At 36.5% G+C, this 22,054-nt stretch overlaps 1 protein-coding gene across 2 annotated transcripts in view; it reads right to left on the reverse strand.

Annotated features, from left to right (window-relative positions):
- Positions 1 to 22,054, reverse strand: part of LOC149542352 (Plastid-lipid associated protein PAP / fibrillin family protein) — a 124,656-nt gene that overhangs the window by 22,900 nt on the left and 79,702 nt on the right. For both annotated transcript variants that reach the window (XM_089797328.1, XM_089797327.1), the window contains exon 3: positions 16,102 to 16,281. In XM_089797328.1, the coding sequence (XP_089653454.1) occupies positions 16,102 to 16,281 (180 nt within the window). The remainder of the gene's footprint in view (positions 1 to 16,101; positions 16,282 to 22,054) is intronic.

Raw genomic sequence — 22,054 nt, forward strand, 5'->3', positions numbered from 1 at the left:
GGGAAATTCTTCATATACATTTTTGCATTGGTCTTTTGCAAGGAGATCCTGAACCAATTCCAAATACTTCCTTTTCTCCATATCAATCTTATTTTGCTGCCCTAGTTAAAAATCCATGTAATCGCTGAAAGGTAAGTCATTCTAAACTCAGGTGGGAAGTTTTTTATTCTCTCTAAATGTTGAGTATTTATGTTCTTATATTTGTTGATTGTGGCACCAACGGTCTAGAATATTCAACTCTTCCTTTAGGATTGCTATAACCCATGAAGGGTTGCCTATTGACTTGCCTTTCATCCCTTTTGTAATTACTCATAGAAACATCTTGCAAGGCAAATTTATTCGAATAATCTAACACTAGTGGCTGAAAAGGAACTGATTCCTTTATCGTTGAATGCTCAGGAAGCTGTGATAGTTGATGCTTTTCTTTTCCTACCTTCCCTATTATATCACCATCATCACATTGTTGCAAACTTCTACCATCTTTGTGAGTAAATGTGGCTGCCAGTGGTAACCCCTCTGGCTATGATATTGGAGAGAAATAAGCCTCAGCGCATGCTTTTGGAAGAATTAATCTCCCGATTCTCCCTGCACCACTCCCACTTAATGTTTTCTCAAACAGAGGAGTTATTTTGGAATTTATATCTCTGGTTATCAACTTAAGTTCCTGGTCAATATTCCTTGGCCAATATCATGGAAGTAACTGATTTCTACCACTTCCCTCCCCTGGGGGGCGTGCAAAACGTATTTGCGTATTTATATCTTTTGAGGAATCAGAGCCTATACCCAGGCTTGGAATACATGATCTAGGTAAGACTTGAAATTGTTGTTGGTGATGGGAATTAGTTGAAGCAATTATGCCCTACTCAGAAGAACCTGACGAGATTGCCAACCCTAGAACAAAATATTTATCATTACATGTTTGAATTGCACCGTTGGAAGTTAAAGATCCTATTGATATATTCAAGCATGTCATTGCTGGAAACTCCAAGACCTTATTATCTAATGTCAGAACTTTATAGTCATCTTGCTCTAAATTTACTTCTTCACTCTTATGATTTTCTAGAGAAACCCATCACCGCAGGCTATAAACATGAATTGGTTATGACATTTTTTCGGTTTGTTTCCATGGAAAACATCCTTTGCACTGCTTCCTTTCTGTTGTATCCAAGTTCAGTTCCATTTTCCCTTGCTTCAAGAAAACCTCTATGTTCACTAGGGTATTCAACAATATTAAGTTTTAAATGATCAGCTCCTTCCTTTCAAGAATGCCATCACCCTTTTTATTCAACATGGAAGCAAAAAACTTTCCCACCATATTGTTCTCTACTATATCAATGTCATTTGACTTGTCCATTTCATTGATTTCCCTCAGCAAAAAAAAATCACCCTCACCGGTTGAAGGTAGCTATGATGTAGGAATATGATTCTTGATCACAGTACTCGAAGCTCTGTGTAGCTCCTCATGCACATACAAATCTCCCTTCTCATGTATCGCTTGACGAGAAACTCTCTTTGTTGTGCATCACAACCACTAATAACCAAGTAATTTTCGCTACTTATAAACCAATTAAATTTCTCAAACCAATGAACCTTATGAATATGTGAGATTGAGGCAATAGTTTTTGCTTGTGATAGTAGTTGTTGTGTCTTTTTGTCTGCAACTTTAAAAGCTTTGGCATGATATTACCAATGGATTTAGGTTAGCTGGAAAAATCTCACGAGAATGTCAAATACCCAACCATTATCTATTCCGGCTTCTAGACATTAGACTCATGCCCAGTGTTGGAATTCGATAATGAACAATTAATTGGTGTTATCATGTATTGCCTATTCAATAACCCAAACACGTGGCATCCTCCTTCACTTATTCACGACAAACCAAGGGAAGGTTATGTAGTCGTTTCCAATAATTACGTCCACCAAAATGTTACATTTCACTTAGCGTCTGCCCAACTATCCTCTTTCATTGAGAATATTTTGGGAAACAACAACAAATTACTTATTGCAACCCAACACATCTCATCCTTGTTGACAACAATTTGTCTTCTACTTCAGAGACTATTCATTCAAGGAGAGTCGCGACAAAAAGGAATTTGAGTGTGTTGTAATGTTCCAGAAATCCCTTGCAATCGATTTATGCTAAGCCGTTTTTATTCCTTCTTGTGATGCTAAGTTCCTTCTAGAGCCATGATACACTGGCAAGGACCTTGCAAGTCTTGACCAATAATACAAAAGAGGAGTGAAATGTTTATCCTCAGACTACACTATCACCCGTCCATATAGGCTCTAATTTGCAGGTGCCTCACACTAGAGTCAAGGAAGTTTACAACTAAATGGGCAAGTCATGGGTATGCAACCCTTAACCTCCTGCGAAATCCAGCAGTATTCACTCTTCCTACAACTCTCAGCCACGCTGCTAGAGGATGGTTTAACTTGTTGTCTGTCGTCCTAGCCTCCATCTAATATATGGAAAAATGTACACCCAGATGCAACCCAAACAATCGTTCTTTTTGCTTGAGCATACAACGATGTTTGTCGTACATCTCAAATAACTCTAGGCTGCCTTCCACTTAAATATCCCAAACTACCACCGGACTACCACAATTAATAGGATATTCAATATCCATCTTGTTGCCATATTATTTAGTTCGTCTACATTAACCATGCACCACTTCAACGGAAAATATTAAAATGTATTCCCCGTCAATTTAAATTCCATTCACAATAGCTCAAAATTCTCCCCTCCAATGCTTCCACTGTTTGCCGGCACGAGGGGCTACGTCCTCACACTGACTAAAAGCTGAAGCTTTCCAAATAACTCTCGCAAGAGAGAACAGAAATCTGAATCATAAACCAAGCATAACAAAAGAAAGAGTCTCTTCTCCTTTTATCCTCACAGCTGTGACTCTTCGACTCCCCTCCTAGCTTTTTGTCTTATCTCTCTTTGTCCTTTTTAAGCCCACTTTATAATATTAAATTGACCTTTTATAAATTTGAGTCCACGCTCTCCAAGTCAATTTTAATATTATATAAATATGTCTTTAACTTTTCTAATGTCTCAAAAAGGGGACATTACACTTTTATCCATTTTAAGACCTTATGTTCCTCCATCTCATATACCTTCCACTCCTAACTTGTCATCCACTTCTCCCATCATACCTCAAGACCAACAAAGGCACTCATCCTTGTGCCTTTCACATCAATCTATACATCTTAACCCTCCATATCAGCCTTATTCATCCACAAATCCCAAGTCTTTTAACAGCAATTTGAATGTACAACATAAGAATAAACACACGAATCCATTGCAAAATGAGATCACTATGTCCTCTCTAATTGACATGTCAATACAAAAAGAAAAGAACTATTCAAGAAACCACAAAGGTTCAGTAACTAAAGAGTGAAATCAAAGCAAATACGGGTTCCTAAATCCATTATTGAAGAAATGTGTTTTGAAGAATCCAAAGGAAAAGAAAAATCAAAAGCTATATGGATTCCCAAGTCTCTCTTAAAAGACTTGAAAATCGAACATAAATCAAAGTTGGCATTCAAGCTTCCAAAGGCTTCCACTCCATCTTCCTCCAAAATTACTCTACCACCTCGTACATCCAGACCTTAAGCTATCTCCTCCATGATTCCTCCATCATTCCACCACCCTTCAATGTGTCTGCCAAGACTCAATGTTGATCTTGCGTACTTTCTCACCTACCCTTATACAATCTTTTCAAGCCTACATTTACTTACTATCCATCCAAAGCATAAAACCTTGTCCTCCATATGCCTTTTCTACAACCTTCTTTCCATCACCCTATTAGCGTCTTTGAGCATACCTTTCAGTGGCCCTGGCTATCATGGCAGATCCTTCAAGAGGAGCATTATCTAAAGAAAAAGGGCTTGAACTCTCCAAAAAACAAAATAGAAGAAAACAAAAAAACAAAAAGGAAAAGAAAAAAGTGCCTTGGTGAAAACCTGGTAAACAGGAACCTTGGTAGCAAAACTAAAGAGAAATAAATTTGTCCTATGGCAAAAACCAGTTCTTGTGGTACCTCGGATATGTACCATGATGAAAACCTGGCAAATACGCATTATGCATAATTCTTCCATAATCCATCTATATTTCATCTTTCATCTTTGATCTTGACAAAGTTGCATTGTTCTGAGCATTGGCTATCTTATCTATTGGCTACCCTATCATGATCTTGCTTATCCTAAATCATTCACTTCTAGCCTCCATAAAGAACTTTATCCTTGCTATTCTATCCTATCATGATCCTATCTAGCCTCATAGTTGACCCCTTGGTCTTGATCACAATAAAGAATAAAACTTGGTTATCATGAGCCTCTTGACATATCCACTCTTTTGAACTATATGCTTTCATGACATCAAGTCATTATCCTATATGCTACCCTGCTTATTAACTTCCATTGCTTATCCAAAACATGTGTCATATGGCTATCTTTCCCTAGCTTGGGTACTCTTGAGGAGTTAGTCCTTGCGGATCACTCTCACTTGCTTCATTCATCCTTGCTAATCCATCATGTCCTATACCGTGTTAGACACTGGGACAAAACGATGTGATTTTGCTTGAGAGCTAGTAAATCTTGCCAAGTGAAAACTTGGAAACAAGTGCTACTTGAGACCCTTGCACTTATGTCTATCAGTCGCTTTGCGCTCTGCACTAATCCATCTAATATCTCTTTGCCTTGCCTAGTTTGGAATTGATCCGTGTCTAAGTCTAGGGGGCACGAACTGTATAGCTTACAGGGTCTATTGATTGTGTTGGTGTTTCTCTAACAACTTTTATACACTGTTTTGTAACACTTCCCCTTGACATCGAGTGTTTCTCAACACTTATCAAATGCCTTACCTTGAGGCAACACTTTGTCTACAATCTAGGATAATGCGATATTTCCTACTTGCAAATATGATTCCTTGCAAGTTAGCAACTTGACTTTCTCACATACACTTCAACTAAAATGACTGAGACTTGTTTGACTTATTTTCTTTGTGTGTTGTCTATGCTGATTTCTCTATTGAGTGTTCCCTCCTTAATCTCTCGAGGATGTCATTGAACTAGAGGACTGGGGGCATGGGGCATGTTTTCCTTTGATTTTTGTCTAGAGGTGTCCTTTGTGGATCTTAGATGTCTTGAGCATCTTGCTTGACCCCCTTGACACTTAGATCTCCAAAGGTACATCCTTGTTTGTTCATTGTGTTTGCTCCTGCAAGACCAAGGTTATGGCTATCTCGACATTTTGTGTCTCGATGCAAGCATAATCTTGCTACACTAAACCAAGGGAATCTAACTGCACTGTCATCTTGACCTTTATGTCTCTGATGCATAGGTTGGATTCCTACATCTTATCTAATATAAATCATATTCATATCTTCATAGTTAACACTGGTGATGATTGTATGATCTTGCGATGTCCCTCATAAGGCTTGATGATAAAAACAAGGACCTACATAATTGACCCTAGCAATCGCACTTTCACATGTTCATGTTAGCTTGCATTTTAGAGCTTCATTCTAGTTTGCATATGAGTTCGGAGAGTCTCCTTCATCTTTCATGGATGTCTTGGTCAACTGCGTTCATCTTCTTGATTCTTCTTGATCATATCTTCATCTTCTTTAGATCTTTTCATCTCATCATCTTTTTTTTTCCTGTCATCAAAAGGATTAATCTTATCATCACATCTATCTACCCTTTTGGACCCCTTATATAGCATTTCGACCTAATTTTTCAACATCTCAAATTTCCACGAAAAATTGCATCCTTACCTAATTTTGACATCTTGGAGACATTTTCAAGATTGAAATCGAAATCTAAGTTCATCTTTATGGTCAAAATCGCGTTTTAAAATGTTGCTTTCTTCTGCACAAATGACTGACCCTTTTGAGGCTAATCTTTCGATTCTTCTAAGGCATTCATTATTTCTTTCATTTCTACCCTCCTTCATCCATAGTAACATGGGGACGCGTCCCCCCCCCTTTTTGCCCGACATCTCGGAGACTTCAACGCACCAGAGACTTGGGGACTCCGTCTCCCCGTCCCCAGCGGCGCCACTAGATTCCGCCACCTACACTGAGGATGGAGGACATCCTGATATTCACTATTTGCAGATTCGACTATTTATGTTTAATGTTCGATGTTCCAATTCAATGCAATGTTCAAGTATTCACTCTTTTACATCTTTATATCCTATAATGCAATACATATTTTCATAACTAGCATTTTTAAGTACCATATGCATAGATATATTCACCCCTCTTGTCCCCTGCCGCCGTCCCCCCACTGTCCCCTCGCCGTCCCCAAATTAAAGCCCCTCTGTCCCCCCATCTTGGAAACTTGTCCCCTCGTTCCACCGTCCCCCCGTCCCCCAAGGTGGTGTAACTATGCCTTCATCTCGCTTCTCCTTCATTCCATTCCATTTCATTTCACCTTTCTTCTTGTTTTGACCTATTTCTCACGATCCATCTTTCTGGTCAAACTTAGTCAAACTAGGGCATAATATCAACACTTGGTGGTCAATCCTTGACCTTAATCTCTTATTTGTCATCTTTGACCTTATTTTATCTTGATTTGATCAAATCTATCTCATTTTTGCATCTTCTCTACTTCATTTCAATTTCAATCCTGGAGGGGGGGGGGGGGGGGGAAGGGGCAAGAATACTATAACTGCAATTCTGCACACTAATTCTAATTGCATTTATCTACTTTGGGCTTGTCGGTGTTCATCTTATCGCTATGGCTGCTGATTCACTTTGACTTGATCTACCTACTTGCTCTTGACTTATCTACTTTGATGGTTGGTACTCATCTTATCGTTATGGGTTCTGATTCATCTTGACTCAACTATCTATCTTGGACTTATTGCTACTCATCTTGTTATAGGCTCTGATTTGTCCTATATCTTTGGCTACTATCTTTCATCATGGTTTCTTTGACTTAATGCATTTCGAGATCAGCCACACATTAGTCAAAGAGGGGCAAATGTAATCACCCAAAAATGGTCTAGTAAACTATGAGGCCTCTTTCCACATTTTTTAATTCCTAAATCTATCTTACCTATCATCTTTGATTAAAACTTGATTCAATCCGAAATACTTTATATTTGACCACCTTATCCTAAGTTCCTATTTAATTAAAAGAATCATGCCCCCTTTAAAATTTTAATAAAATTCCCAAATCCCACTTTATTCCTATGTGTGCACATGAAAAGGATTATTCCTATTTTAAAAAGTAAAAAGAAAAACAATTTTATCTACACGTGAGGGCATGCTTTTCAAGGTGGGAAGAATCTCCTTTCTCGTCCACAAATCTTACTACGTTGGTTTTGCCTCTTGAAAATTCTTGTCCACAAATTCAGCATGAGACTCATTCTCCCCGGAGATTTTGCCTCTTAATCTCTACTGTCCATTTGTCTTTAAAAGGAAACTCTATTCTCACTCTCTCATACCTTATGCTTGCACTCTATTGTTATGTTGTCATTTTCTACTCACACTCTTGACCACATTTACACTCACTTGCTTTACTTGCAGCCTTAGCTTAGATTTTCTTTGTGCACTAGCTTAGCTCACCTAGACTAATTAGGGGTTTTTCTAACTCTTTGTTAGCTTAATCCTTGCATCTCATTTAGCTTAGTTTGCATTGCATTGCATACTTGATTCTTGGATATTGGTATTCTTGCCTCTACTCCTTTGAATCTTTCGTTCTATGGTGCACCTTGCAAGGGTTGCACAAATAGGTTCATTTGAATGCTACCATATTCTATTTGAATCCGTGCATGTCATAGATAGGAAGCTATAGGCTGAATCTTGAGATGTTCGTCATCATGGGTATTCTTGAGAATAATAGTTTATAGAAGTGTGCCCACCTTTTGAGCATATAGTTAGCGTGCTTACAGATGATGTGGAATTGGTTTTTGGAGTCTTGATGTGAAAGTAGTGGGTTCTTTAGAGAGTTGTGTGCCATTTCCTGACACCACTCCTACTTCTTTATAGGAATTGAGCAAGGCATCATTTGATTTGGAGACAAGCTCTAGGGGGGATTTGTTTCCTTCTTCCAAAAGAAAATCTGTTACTTCATCTCATATAGTTGATAGCAATAGACAATTGTTAGTACCACAATTTCAGAGGGATCAACTTTGAATTATAGGGGAGTGGATTGATGCGTTTTCATGTATAATTTCTATTCTTAGAGCCATTTATGGAGTATCTACTTGAAACTCTGGAATCGCAGGAGGGACCATATAGAGCTTTTGAGGGTACTCTCATCCAAGGTTCTCACAGTATTCGACATTTCGTGGGAAAGAATGTAGAGACCTTGGCTTCAATGCTTCCCCACGGGGATTTTGTGGTTGGGTTTGCTGAGAGGGTTACCTAGGGTCCTACCCAACCAGTTGTTCAAAATCTAAGATTAGAGCCATCTTTTGATTCCTAGTTTGGTACTAGCAAGCCTCTAATAGAGATTGGAGCATTTTACCACAATTATAATGAGGAGTTCCATTTCTCTTTTCACCCACAGGTAGAGGACTTGGTTATGCGTCGGTGTGGGTTGGCTCCAATTTCTTACCATCCTTTATGGTATGTGTTTACTCCGTCAGCAATTGATGGGGATAGTTACTACAAGTTTGCGAGGGCACACTCGCAGGGTCAGCACATCCATGATGGTTTTGCAGAGGATGGATATCTGAGTTATGGTACAGTTGTTTTTGGGAGTTCTTGTCCCTGTTGCATCGATGGGCTTCATCCTTGGAGCAAATTGGTAAGGTGTGTAGGGAGAGTTGATTTATCAGTTGACATCGGATATCCATTATTTTTGGTTGTGGATGGAGTGAGTTACGTCTCTACTAGGATCCAAGTAGAGACAAGCTTAGCCCTATTGACTGGTTGAGTCGTCATCGTTGGCATGATGATAGCACTGTACCATAACTCTTCGAGTCGGGCGAGTATCCTAGGTCAGCAAGTGCAGTCAACCCTATCGATCTGGGTCAGCAAACCGGGTCAGCCCTACCAGTTTCAACATATGATTGCAAAAGGGTGAAGGCAAGGGTAAATCTTCATATAAATTTCAAGGGTTTTGTCACTTTTCTGAGTCATGGTCGAGTTCGAGCTAGTTCACGAGTCAAGTTACCCTTGTCGAATCACAATGGTTGGGTCTCAATTTGGGAACATTGGGTGATAGTATGTTCAAGAGAGCTCTATGGGTAGAGCTATTATCACAAGAGTTTGTAGGTGATGTCAGGGATATTTCACACTTTTCCTTGGGATGCGGGTGGATAGATGTGTACCTTTGGTTTCGGCAACGATTGCTTGAGGACAAGCAATCTCAGGGAGGGAGGACTCTAATGTCCCCTATTTTTAGTAGTTGGCAAGTAGTGAGTGAGGCCGGTCCATCTTTGTGATCCTCGTGGTCTAGCAAGATGTTTAGAGGGTCTGTGGTGATCGACTTACTATTTTTAGTAGGTCAGTGATGGCAGTTTTTGTTTCTTGCAAGCACATAGGCACTATATTCAGTCGGTAATGATATTGGCACTTTTAGTGATATATATTGAGTTCAAGTTTTATAAATTTATTTTGCGCACCTAGCGGGTGTATTAATCATTAATTCACATGGAGTATAATCCTAAGTCTTAAACGAAATGCTTTGAGTGAAAGGTGTGTTGAAGAAGCCTTTTTAAGTGAAAAGTGTCTTCATAAAGCTTTTAGCTTGGGAGTTATTATTAATTCAAAGTTATTAAATGAAAGCTTTTAATTGAAAGTGTATTGATGAAGGCACTTTAGTGAAAAGTGTGTGAGTGAAGCTACTTGCTTTTGGTGTCTTGAAGAAATCTTTTTTTTTATTATAAAAGCAATGCTTTGTGAGAAAGGAATTCATTCTATTGCTTATATTATTTGTTAAACATTTGATGACTTTGTTTGGAGAAAAGTTTCAAACAAGGGTTTCAAAATTGTTGGAGAATTGTGAATTCTTCATCATTTCAGCACTTCAAATCTCTGAAACACTAGGTGAATTGTGCTCTATTTGCTAAGTATCGGTCTGAGATTATCTAAGGAATTGAATGGTGTTGTAGTATACCATTCAATAAATTGTTTGGCTGCAATTTGTTAGGAGAGGGAATTTAATTATTGTGACATTGCATCAGCTGTACAATCCTTGCAATCAAACGCCATTTTGTGGAGTTTAATACAGTCGCAGCAATCTGCATTTCATTGCTACGATTTGGCGAAAGAAGAGACTAGAGCTGGGCATCTATAATTTCTGGGACTCCATTGTCATTACTGCCACTGATTGGCATGCATATGTGCTCCAAACTATTCTGCTCCAAACTATTCTGCAGAAGCAGCGTTAGAAAATACAAGCATTTCATCTCCTTTCAGGTTTGTGAGCAGCTTTCTAGCTCTAGGCGTGGGATTACATATTAAGCAGTAATTTCTTCTTCTTCAAACTGTTGATGTTTGGTAGCTTTAGTTGGATAAACTATAGTGCATATATATATATGTATATATGAGATATTAATTTGTTATTATATTAATTAAATATTAATGAATAGACATATCCCATGAAGGGACATGTCTATCCACATCTCATCCAATATAAGAGAAATAGCTGCACTTGGAACACACATACCTAACATTCCAGTGCTTAGTACATTTGCAGCAGATCCGAAAATCAACATGGTATCAGAGCTACGCTACAAATGTAAGAAAACAAAGAGAGGTCGAACACTAAACATGGAATAGATTTATCTCTTCAGATCATTTACAATAACAGTCCAACATTGCTTGTGGAATTCTCCAGATTCGAGGGAAGCTTATAAAAGGATAAGTTTACCATCATTTCTGATTTATTACTGTCAACAAAAGCAGATCAGAATAATAAGAAAAAGAATACAAAAAAAAATGAACTAGATTTTAATTGCATGCCATACCAAAGTGCCTATATTGACCACTTCATATTGCCTGATCTGCTGCAGATTCATATCATTTCCATTGAAAATGAGGAGATGTTTCATTTTAAATCAGTGGGCAAACTTGGATTGTCTAACATTTACGACTGTGTTTGATGCCGATGTAGAAGATGAGCGTGAAAAGGAAGACCTTAGTTATGCTTGGCTCAAGGTGACTGCTCGCCGAAGAGGTATGCAAGGTGCCCGATCTTAAAATATCTACAGTGGGTGCCAATGAGACTCACATGCAATGCAATGAGACTTGCGCTCTAAGTGTTATTCTTGTTGGAAATGGAAAGGAGTAACTGAGAGGGGAGGGGTGAATCAGTTACTACAAAAACAAATCCAAGTCCCTTTTATGATGTCAACACAATATAAAATCAAATCCTATTGTAAATTGGTTAATACCGTATATTCTAATGTAACTCGGTTAACACAGAGACAATTAGATCTTAAGATATTAATGTGATTAGCCTTTATTAACATAGTTGCAGAAACATAAAGGAAATAACTTGAACACAAGAGACACCAAGATTTAACATGGAAACCTAATTTGGGAAAACCACCAATTGCAACTAGTTACTATTTTTCACTCTTCTAAAGTGAGCCCTGTTAGGAGCCAACCCTGTTAAAGGTTACAAAACACACTCTTAGGGGTGACCCTGTTAGAGGATTTAATTCACCCTGTTAGGAGTGGCCTTGTTAGAGGTCTTTAAACACGTCAATCTAGAAATGCCACCTTGTTAGAGGATTTGTTGAATAGTTGTTAGGCTAACTCTATTAGGAGATTTGATTCACTGCTACAATTATTAAAGAGTAACAATGACTTGACATGATTGCTGATGCAACTGACTTTGCTGATTCAAATCTCAGTTTTGGCTTGATTACTTGATCCTCCTTGATCAGAATGTCCTTTGCAGCTCGGTTAACTTGGATACTCTGCCCTTTACAGATATCCTTTGAATTCACTTCCTTAATTCATCTTCTTCAATTCCACATTTCAATCCTCAACTTGACCTTTCATATATATGATTCACCTTGTCAAGTCAGCTCGAATACTCTTTTAATCAAACAATTTTCATCCCTTAAGTCGGCTTGTATTAACCAATAAATTTATCAGACTAAATATGATGACAGTCGACTAATACAAAATTGAGTACTCGGTCAACACAAAGGATCCCTTCGTTAACCGACTCAACTCAGTTAGAACAAGAGTTCTAATGTTAACCGACCCAATTCAGTTAATACTAACTTCATGTTGACTTTCCTTTGATAACCGACTGAACTCGATCAATACAGACTTCGCTTCATTAACCGACTGAGCTTGGTCAATATTGTCTTTGAACTTGGTTATAACTGAACACTCGGCATATATAGGAAACTACCTTCAATGCCCGAGTGAGCTCGGCCATCACTAACTACTCAATAAAGGCTTGACATTTTGTGTAACATCAAAGACAACATACAATTGAATAATTGTTTTCAACAATTCTAACACCTTAAAATTATAGATCACCACATGTGCATGAATCATTGTCAACGAAGCTTGTTGAAAGCTCATGAATCTGTGTTGAATGGAGTAGAGTTGGATGCATAACAGCTAGAAGCACAGAGCCAACCAGCGGAGGGACTATCATGTTGGTATGTTTTCCATTGCGCCAAAAGCTTGAGCTATCAACAAACGTCACAAACACCAAACTTACCTAGATCTACGAGAGGCGGTTAAGCCATGTCGCGAACCTCAAAGGAGGTGCTGACCACCAAGTCAACAATCTCCCCCTCAGCACCAAGGATTCCGCACTGTCAAAATGAAGGAGGCCTCACAAGATTCAAACTCGTGACCCAAGGCTTTGATACCACTTGTTGGTATGTTTGTCATTGAGCCAAAAGCTCGAGCTATGAACGTCACAAACACCAGACTTACCTAGATCTATAGAGGCAATTAAGTCATGTCGTGAACCCCGAAGGAGGTGCTGACCACCAAGTCAACATACTGTGCATAGGGCAATCATACTCAAGTTAGAGTCAACTCGCAGCTATATTTATGAATTGCTTTGTAGAAACGTTGGAACTTTCGTGCCCAACTACAAAATGTGAAAGATTATAGTTAGAATAGTTCATTGAAGGTCTAAATGAAATAAATAAATATTATGGTCTAAATGAAATAAATAAATATTATCAGCAAAGGTGATAAAGGTTAGGCAATGGAGATGTAAGGACAAAGAGAATAACATTGGAAATAAATGGCAAGGACAAAGAGAATAACATTGGAAATAAATGGCACTGGCCACCAATAATAAGTGATAGAAAATAAAGAAGTCTGATATAATAAGGAGTATGTTCCCATTGTCCAAGGATATCATAATAAGAGATATTAAAATTTACAATGGGAAACAATAAAAGAGGTGACGAGTAAAGCACTAAACCAATGATCATCATCTACTAAGAGTAGAAAATAATAAAAATAAGTAAATTAGAATGGTGAAAGGAATTCAGTGTTATATGTAAAATTACTTCAAAAGCAACCACAGCAGCAATGACAAGGACAATCAAGGATATTGATGTATAGATAAGTACTCATTATCCGTATGTATTACATTTATCTACTCACTATAGTCTCTCTCTTATTTGTATTTATATACGTATTATAAAAACTATTTGCATTGATCTTTTCTTTTTTCCTCCAAGTATGTTTTTGTAGGAAGAGGGAGATTGAGACTCAGAGAGAGCCTAGCATTTCATTAGAAGCAACCTTGAAAGAGATGGAGCAGATAGAGGATATGGTTTAGTTAACCTTAGGTGATCTCGGTCGTATTGATTTAGAGGGAGTAGAGCATGTCGAGATGAATTTTCTAGTGATCAATAAATTGTAGCAGTAAAGAGGATTGTGGTTCATGACTATCTGGGCCTAATCCTTGTGTATATCATGAGGAAGTGATGACTTCCAAATGATTATCACTTGTGTTTGCAGAAGTTATTGAAAGGTGATGATCTTAAAATAATTTGATTTTCTATTATGATGGATATCTTATGATGTCTATGCAGATCATGATAGATTATACTTTGCATGGTGGATGTTCATATGGTAAGCATTATAATAATGCGTGTGCACATACCTTGTGAACATTTTGAGTACATGGTGAATGTTTATGCAACATTTTGAGTACATGGTGAATGTTTATGCAACAAAGAGTACATGGTGGTGAATGGTGAATGTTTATGCAAATTGGTGTTTAAGAGGCCATTACACAGAATACTTGGTGAATATCAAATGAGTTAACATTCAAGAGGCCATTACTCACAGTACTTGGTGAATATCTTGCAACTTAACATTCACAAGGCCATTGCTCAAAGAGTACATGGTGGATGTCAAGTGAGTTGACATATAGGAGGCCATTACTCCCAATATCTCTATATTATATTGAGATAATATGTCGCCATGTGTTTATCCTCCCTAGCTAAGAGGGAGTGTTGATGTTTGGTAGCTTTAGCTGGTTAAACTATAGTGTATATATATATGAGATATTAATTTGTTATTATATTAATTATTAATTAAATATTAATGAATAGACATGTCCCTTCATGGGACATGTCTATCCACATCTCATCCAATATAAGAGAGATCATTGCACTTGGAACACACATACCTAACATTGCAATGCTTAGTACATTTGCAGCAGATCTGAAAATTAACACAAACTCCAAACATCAAACTTCTAACTCTAGGTTCTGAAATATATTAAGTTTTAATGCATATGTATCTTACATTGTAATAATTGCAATTGATTATTGAATTGTTGATTTGGTGTTCCAAATTAGTCTTTATTTTGCATTACAAGCTTTGTCATTCATATATATCAAAAATTCAAATAAAAAAAACAAATTCTTCAGTATAGTACTATAGACAGTTAAATTTCTTATCATACACAAGTTTTATAAAACTATAAAATTAGTGAGGAGTGTTTTAGATTAGCTTCCTTTAACTTTAGAAGTGCTTTAGATTTACTGAGTGCCCCTTGACACCACTAATAGAAAAACCCGTTCAAGGAGGATACTAGAAAGAAAGAAAAGAAATACATACCCTAAAAAACCCAGGATGGCAGCAGTGTTACGGATGAAACCAACGTATAATGGAAATTCTCATAGAAATCAAATACAAAAGACTACTATCGCTGAGAACCCACATACTACTATATATAAAATTTGCGTGCAAAGAAGCAGCTAAAGCCCTTGCAAGGGAAGACAATCAAACTAAATGACTTTTGGGGAAGCATAGGCAATAAAACAACACAGGAATAACATAAATTGAGATAATAGATTTCAGTTTAAACCACATCTGGAGATGTATCAACTCAGCAATGAATAAAACCTGACAAAAGAAGAAATTAGTTCACAAGGGATCCACCCACCCACAAGTCAGCATAGAATTTACAAAGAAGCAGCTGGTATATTTGAAAGAGTGGACAACCAAACTAAGAGACATCTAAGGGAGGCACAGGCACATAGAAATAGATAACAGCTGGAGTTTAGACCAGAGATGGAGATCCATCATCTCAGCAAAAATGTAGGACTTAAAATAAAGTTATAAAAGAAATTAGTTCACAGGAGAGATGGAATAGCTTCCATATTACAGTAGCAGCATGGGAATATGCATAGATCTTCATGTTATCAAAAAGAGCCTACCATGACATATTAAACCGTAGATGCAAATTTTGAAGATAGACCAAACATGTTGCTGACAAAAAAAAAAGCAGAGTAATTCTAGATAATCATTATCCAAAAATGGCTACACAAATAGCCTTCCACATTACAGTAGCAGCATGGAATATGCATATATAGATCTTCATGTTATCAAAAAGATCCTATCATGAGATCCTAAACCATGGATGCAAATCTTAAAGATAGACCCCACATATTTGCGACAGGAAAAAGCAGAGTCATTCTAGATTATTGTTATCCAAAAATGGTTACATGAGTCAACAATTCTAATAAACAAAGGATTTAACATACATATTCTATGGCAAGACCATGCTGATAATTTATATTGTTCAGTGGCATTGCTGTCCTGTAATTATTATACTCTTATGCAAATGATTCTTACAAAAGTAAAAATGACGTAAGAGAAATCAAAATCAAGATGTTAGTTACCTTTCAAGGAAACTTCCCCATCAATTGCATTCAAGGCAGAAAAGGCCACCTTATTACCCACAAAATCTGGAGCTTCTACTGTTTGTGACATTTCCTTTGTTTTCAACAACAATCTCCCAATTGCACTTCTGTAATAACCTCCTGTTGATGTTGGATTTGAGCAATATTCCACATCCCAATCTGAAAATAAAAATTAAAACATTCACTAAGCACCATTGTCTTTCTAGAATATAAAGAAGACTGATGATTCTTCACCTTTCCATGATGTCCTTATTTCTAGATAGAACGGTGGTTCACTTGCATGATAGATTCATTGGAGAAGACCTCATGAATTTCTATTTAAGGGCTTCTTCTCATCACCATTTTTCACAGAAGATGGAGTTACTTTTGGAGTCTATCGTCTTACAAATAAGCCTTTCAAATTTCTGATAATGACCATAACAACAAGGAGAAGCATCACTTGACAAAAAATTCCAGACTAATGGAAATGGAATGAAATAGATTATAGAGGTTTTCAACAATGAGGCAATAAAAGCTGCAAAGCAAGGCAAACATGAAGTTAACAATGACAAAGATACGCCTACAGCTTTTTCCCCATTTAGTAAAGGAATTTCCTTTAAAATAGACAATCTAAAGGAAGCATAATATTAAATCCATCATACCACAAAATAAAAAAGGGAGCAGTTGAAGTTCATCTAAAATCTTCTTGATCCAACACTTGAATGTGAGGTCATCAAAATTGATTGCATGTTTGGTCTTCTTTCTATCAAGGAGATAGGATATTTTCACTTTAAAGTTTAAGAAAGATAGAGCTGACACTGAGAGACACTGCATCAAGTATTTCTATTTTGTAGAGTGCACATAGGTCATCGCATGACATTTGCCTAATTAGAGATTGTTGCAGACGGGTTATACTTGAGAAGAAAACTTAAAGAAGCTATTGAGATTCATAAACATCCAAATGATCTAAATCAGAATGAAGTTATAAAGCTTAGTGATCCATAAAATCGCATCATTAAATTTCTTAAGAAAACAATTCATCACAACCTGTTAATTACTGACCTATAACACTTAAAGAGTATATAAGGCATTAAATGATTAATCAATTAATTAGAAGGTATCATGTTATATTATACTAAATCAATATATAGGAAGGTCATTAATATTCATTATCTTTATTATTCATTGTTTAAAAGGTTATCTACACCATAGTTTGCAAACTCTCCGAGTACTCTCAGAGTTGCTGAGTACTCTCAATTTTTTTGGCTGAGTGAGTACTCTCAAGTTTAACTCTCACGTATTTATAGATGTACAAAAATGTAGGTAAAACTGTCGATGCAGGGAAAACACTCGATTAGATACATTTTTCACATGATGTTAGTGCTATAAAACTATGCATTTTCTCTGTTGAAATGTCAATTTCTAATTTAATACATTTTGTAATTGAATTCTACAAAAAATTATGTTTCTTTAAGAGATTTTTAAATTTTAGTACTTTCTGAGTGCCAAGTTTTTCCCAAGTTTTTATCGAGTATATGCTGAGTTTTTGCTGAGTTGAAATTTTTGGGCTTGTCGAGTACTCTCCAATCTGAGTCTGTAATCTATGATCTACACAAGTAACCCTTATCAATAGTTTTACAATCTATCATTCACCTGCATGATGAAGCATTTTGGTGATTTAAATTACTGACCTATAACACCTAAGGAGTATATAAGGCAATAAATGATTACTAAATTAATTAGAAGGCATCATGTTATATTATCAATATAAAGGAAGTTAAGATTCATGATCTCTATTGTTCATTGTTTAAAAGGCTATCTACACAAGTAACCCTTATAAATAGTTTTACAATTTATCATTCACCCACATGATGAACCATTTTGATCATTTGAAATGTTGATAATACAAAATATTTATGCAATTGAAACTAGAAGTTATCTCCTTGATGAAATTTGTCTTCTTATGGCTTTAAAGTGTCCTATATGAGCATATTAGTCAATGAAATGGTACCATTCACTCAATCTTTACAAACACATGTCTATGTTGTAGAAAAGATGGCCTTTTCAAATGCATAAAATGAAACAAAATAAGCAATTTTGTTCATATATAGGAATGATCAAAAATCAGACAATAGTGAGTTAATGTTTTCAAAACAAGAATAGCAATGACACAAATATCAGATATCTAAGAAGACAAATACAGATTGACACAATTATTTACCTTGGGAAAACCCTCTTACTCGAGGGAAAAACCCAGCCACAACGAGAAAAGATTCTCTGTATTGAATATTAAAAAACGAATACAAAGCTCTCAAGCTTGATCAGAGGAACAATCTAACCAGTGATTGTTAACTCTTAATAATCTACAGGTGAATGCCCTTTTCATAGATTGAATACTGCTGCTCTGCAACCATAATATTTATGAACTTCTTGTATCCCAGATACAATAAATAAAACACTCAAAATTGACCAAGCACTGACCATATACAAGGAGTATATCTGATACAAAGTTCTCTTCACTTCAATGATACCATTACATGTTAATCATATCTCAATCAGCCATACAAAAGAAAAACAATGAGCAATATATATGCAAATATCTCCTAGAAAAGAACAATTAACAGCTCTTCATATACCGTCACAACAAGTGCCCTTCTCTTGCCGTGAGAAAATGAAGACAAGGTTTCCTGTTAACTGATGAGACATCGACAGGGACACAAAGAGTCACCTGTTATACACAAAGGAAACCATAAATGAAGAAACACGATGCCACCTCAAATCACAACCCACGTGATAATAAGACGGAGAACATGACATGAAGTCGTAGGAACATAATACAGTTACAGCTTGAACATTCAATTAAAGAATACATATAAAGAATAAGGTTGAGTGGAATCAATATCTGAAGGAAGCCATTTTAACTCTGATAAAATACGTAGCCTTTCTCAATATGAACAATAATATCTCTAAAGAAACAAAACAGCTTTCAAGTATACATAGCATACAACCACCCGCACGAATATACTCTAAACAGGATCAACAGAACCAACACAGGTATAAATGAAATCTCTTGCAGCTACCTAAACATTAACACTCCCACTTAGCATGAGAGAGATCATTCTCATTCACATGTCAAAGTGTATCTCAACCTGACAAGCACAATGGAGCTGCAACCAAAAAGTGTCAATAACAAAATCTCATTACAAATTTTCTCAACATAATATTGTCATCTCAACATGACATTCACCATGGCTACTCCCAGAGGGTGAAAATATAGAAAACTAAGTCATGAAGTCTCTCACATGACATTCACCATGGTTATTCCCAAAGGGTGGATCTACCATAGCTACTCCCAGAGGGTGGAATAAGGATTTTCACCTCAAACTTCTCTTGCAAATGAAAGAAGAATGCACTAACTAGGGATTTCACCTCAAACTTTTGTCACAAAGAACTCGTTATCAAGGGATTGCACCGCGAACTTCTCTTGTACTGAAGAACTCATTAACAAAGGATTGCACCTTGAACTTCTCTCATAGAGAAGAAACTCATTAACAAGGGATTGCACCATGAAATTCTCTCACAGAGAACTCATTAATAAGGGATTGCACCTCAAACTTCTCCCTCATAGAGAACTTATTAAAGCACATAAAAATCATCTAAATGTTCAGACTCCCTCTTAGCCAAGACTCCCTCTAGAGAGGGGAAGCATACTCACAGTTTGAATATCAATATAAATCAATTGACTCTAATGTTTGACCAAGCAAGGAGCTTTCACACTTCCCCTCTATCACACAAGCTCTATTTGAATATCATTTCTTCCTCTTCCAAGAAACTAATCATAATGACAACTTGTATAGGACCTTCCTCTTTAATGAAGTTATGTATCACCAATTCAGTCCCATGTTGCAAGCAGTGTCCCCATGTTCATTTCTACGACCTACATGACTTTGCATGTAATCTCTTATCATCCCGTTGCGTCTCGAAATGTCCTAGAACTAGGATATTAATAATAATTCATAGAATCAACCTATCATGAAGAGAAATATATAGATCAATCCTAAAAGCATACTCTATTCCTAGTGTTATAACAAAGATTCATGATCAATGTACAAAGGTAGAATCATAACATACTTATCTCTTTGTTGTCTAATCTTCCTCAAGAAGGATCACACGCACAAAGATCAATACACAACTATCTATTTTAACAGTATCGAACGATTCACAGTCCAGCATTCATATGATGATCATAGCACATAATGAATGACATCTGGTACACTGATGACAACAACTTCCCTTTACCAGATGGTGCAAAGGGGTCAGTATGCCCTTAAGCAATCTCAAAAAAAAACTGCCTGAATTCGAATAATTTGAGGCTTAAGAGTCCTGGTTCTAGATCTTTTCTTTAGACCTCATCTGATACCATGTTAATGATTTCAAAACCAAAATAGCAATGACACAAATATCAGAAATCTAAGAAAACAAATACAAATTTGACACAATTATTTACCCTGGGAAAACCCTCCTACTCGAGGGAAAAGCCCAGCCACAACCAACAAAAGATTCTCTTTATTGAATATCCAAAAATGAATACAAAGCTCTCAAGCTTAATCAGAGGACCAATCTAACTAGTGATTGTCAAGTCTTAACAATCTACAGATGAATGTCCTTTTAATAGATTGAGCAGCATTTTCTCTGCATCCATAATATACGACCTTCTTGTATCCCAGATACAATAAATAACACACTAATAATTGACCAATCACTGACCATATACACAGAATATATCTGATACAGAGATCTCTTCACTTCAATGATACCATTACACACTAATCATATCTCAATCAGCCATTAAAAAGAAAAATAGTGAGAAATATATATGCAAACATCTCCCAGAAAAGAACAATTAACAGCTCTTCATATACCATCATGACAGACTTTCTCTTGCATGAGCAAATGAAGACAAGGCTTCCCATAAAGTGAAGAGAGACCAACGATGACACAAAGAGTCACCCATTATACACATAAAGGCAATCATAAATGAAGAAACACGATGCCACCTCATATCACAACCCACGTGATAATGAGACATAGTGAAAACACGATATGAAGTCGTGAGAACATAATACAGTTACAACTTGAACATTCAATGAAAGAAAACATATGAAGACTCTGGTGGAGCAGAATCTATATCTGAAGGAAGCCACTTTACCTAAAATACTTAGCCTCTCTCAATATGAACAATAACATCTCTGAAGAAACAAAACAGGCCCTCGAGTATACATAGCAGAGAACCATCCACACAAATATACTCTAAACAAGATCAATACAACCAACGTGGGTATGAATGAGAACTCTTGCAACTACCTAAACATTAACACAATCAAGAATGTAAACCCAATTACAACACAACCACAAAGTATCAAACGACACTTATCTAAACTCAAAACAAGACAAAAAGAGTTGTGAATTTTGTCCTAACCTCTATACTAAAAAATCGTGAAAGCAAGATAAATTCATAATTTCTTCTTTATACTCAACTATTGTTAGTGATAAATATAATTATTCATTTAATAATGTCATTTTGATGGGAGGTTAACACCTTGTTACAAATCTGCAGTTGCTTGACAAAGTTTTAACAATGGATGTTTTCAGCAGAGTGCATAATAGAGTCAAGTAGCTATAGCAAAATGAAGCCATCTCAAGAATTCATGACTGAACTATTGCAAATATTTGGAAAATATCAGGAGGACCTGACACCATTGATAAGGGGTGAGGATAAACGAGATTATGAACGTGAAGCCAGAAAAATCTTGATCAATATCAAGAATTTCTGGATGAGTTCAAAGTTCAATTTTCCTAATCCTTTGATGAACTCCTGAAGTTAATTAAAATGAGACAGCCTAACAAAAGGGACCTTATTAAAGTCATAAGTAGGTCAAAATAAATGGCAGTC

Source organism: Cupressus sempervirens, chromosome 8 (genome assembly GCF_028749045.1).
Source record: "Cupressus sempervirens isolate cs-2001-9-10 chromosome 8, ASM2874904v1, whole genome shotgun sequence".
In the NCBI taxonomy this organism is placed as follows: Eukaryota; Viridiplantae; Streptophyta; class Pinopsida; order Cupressales; family Cupressaceae; genus Cupressus; species Cupressus sempervirens.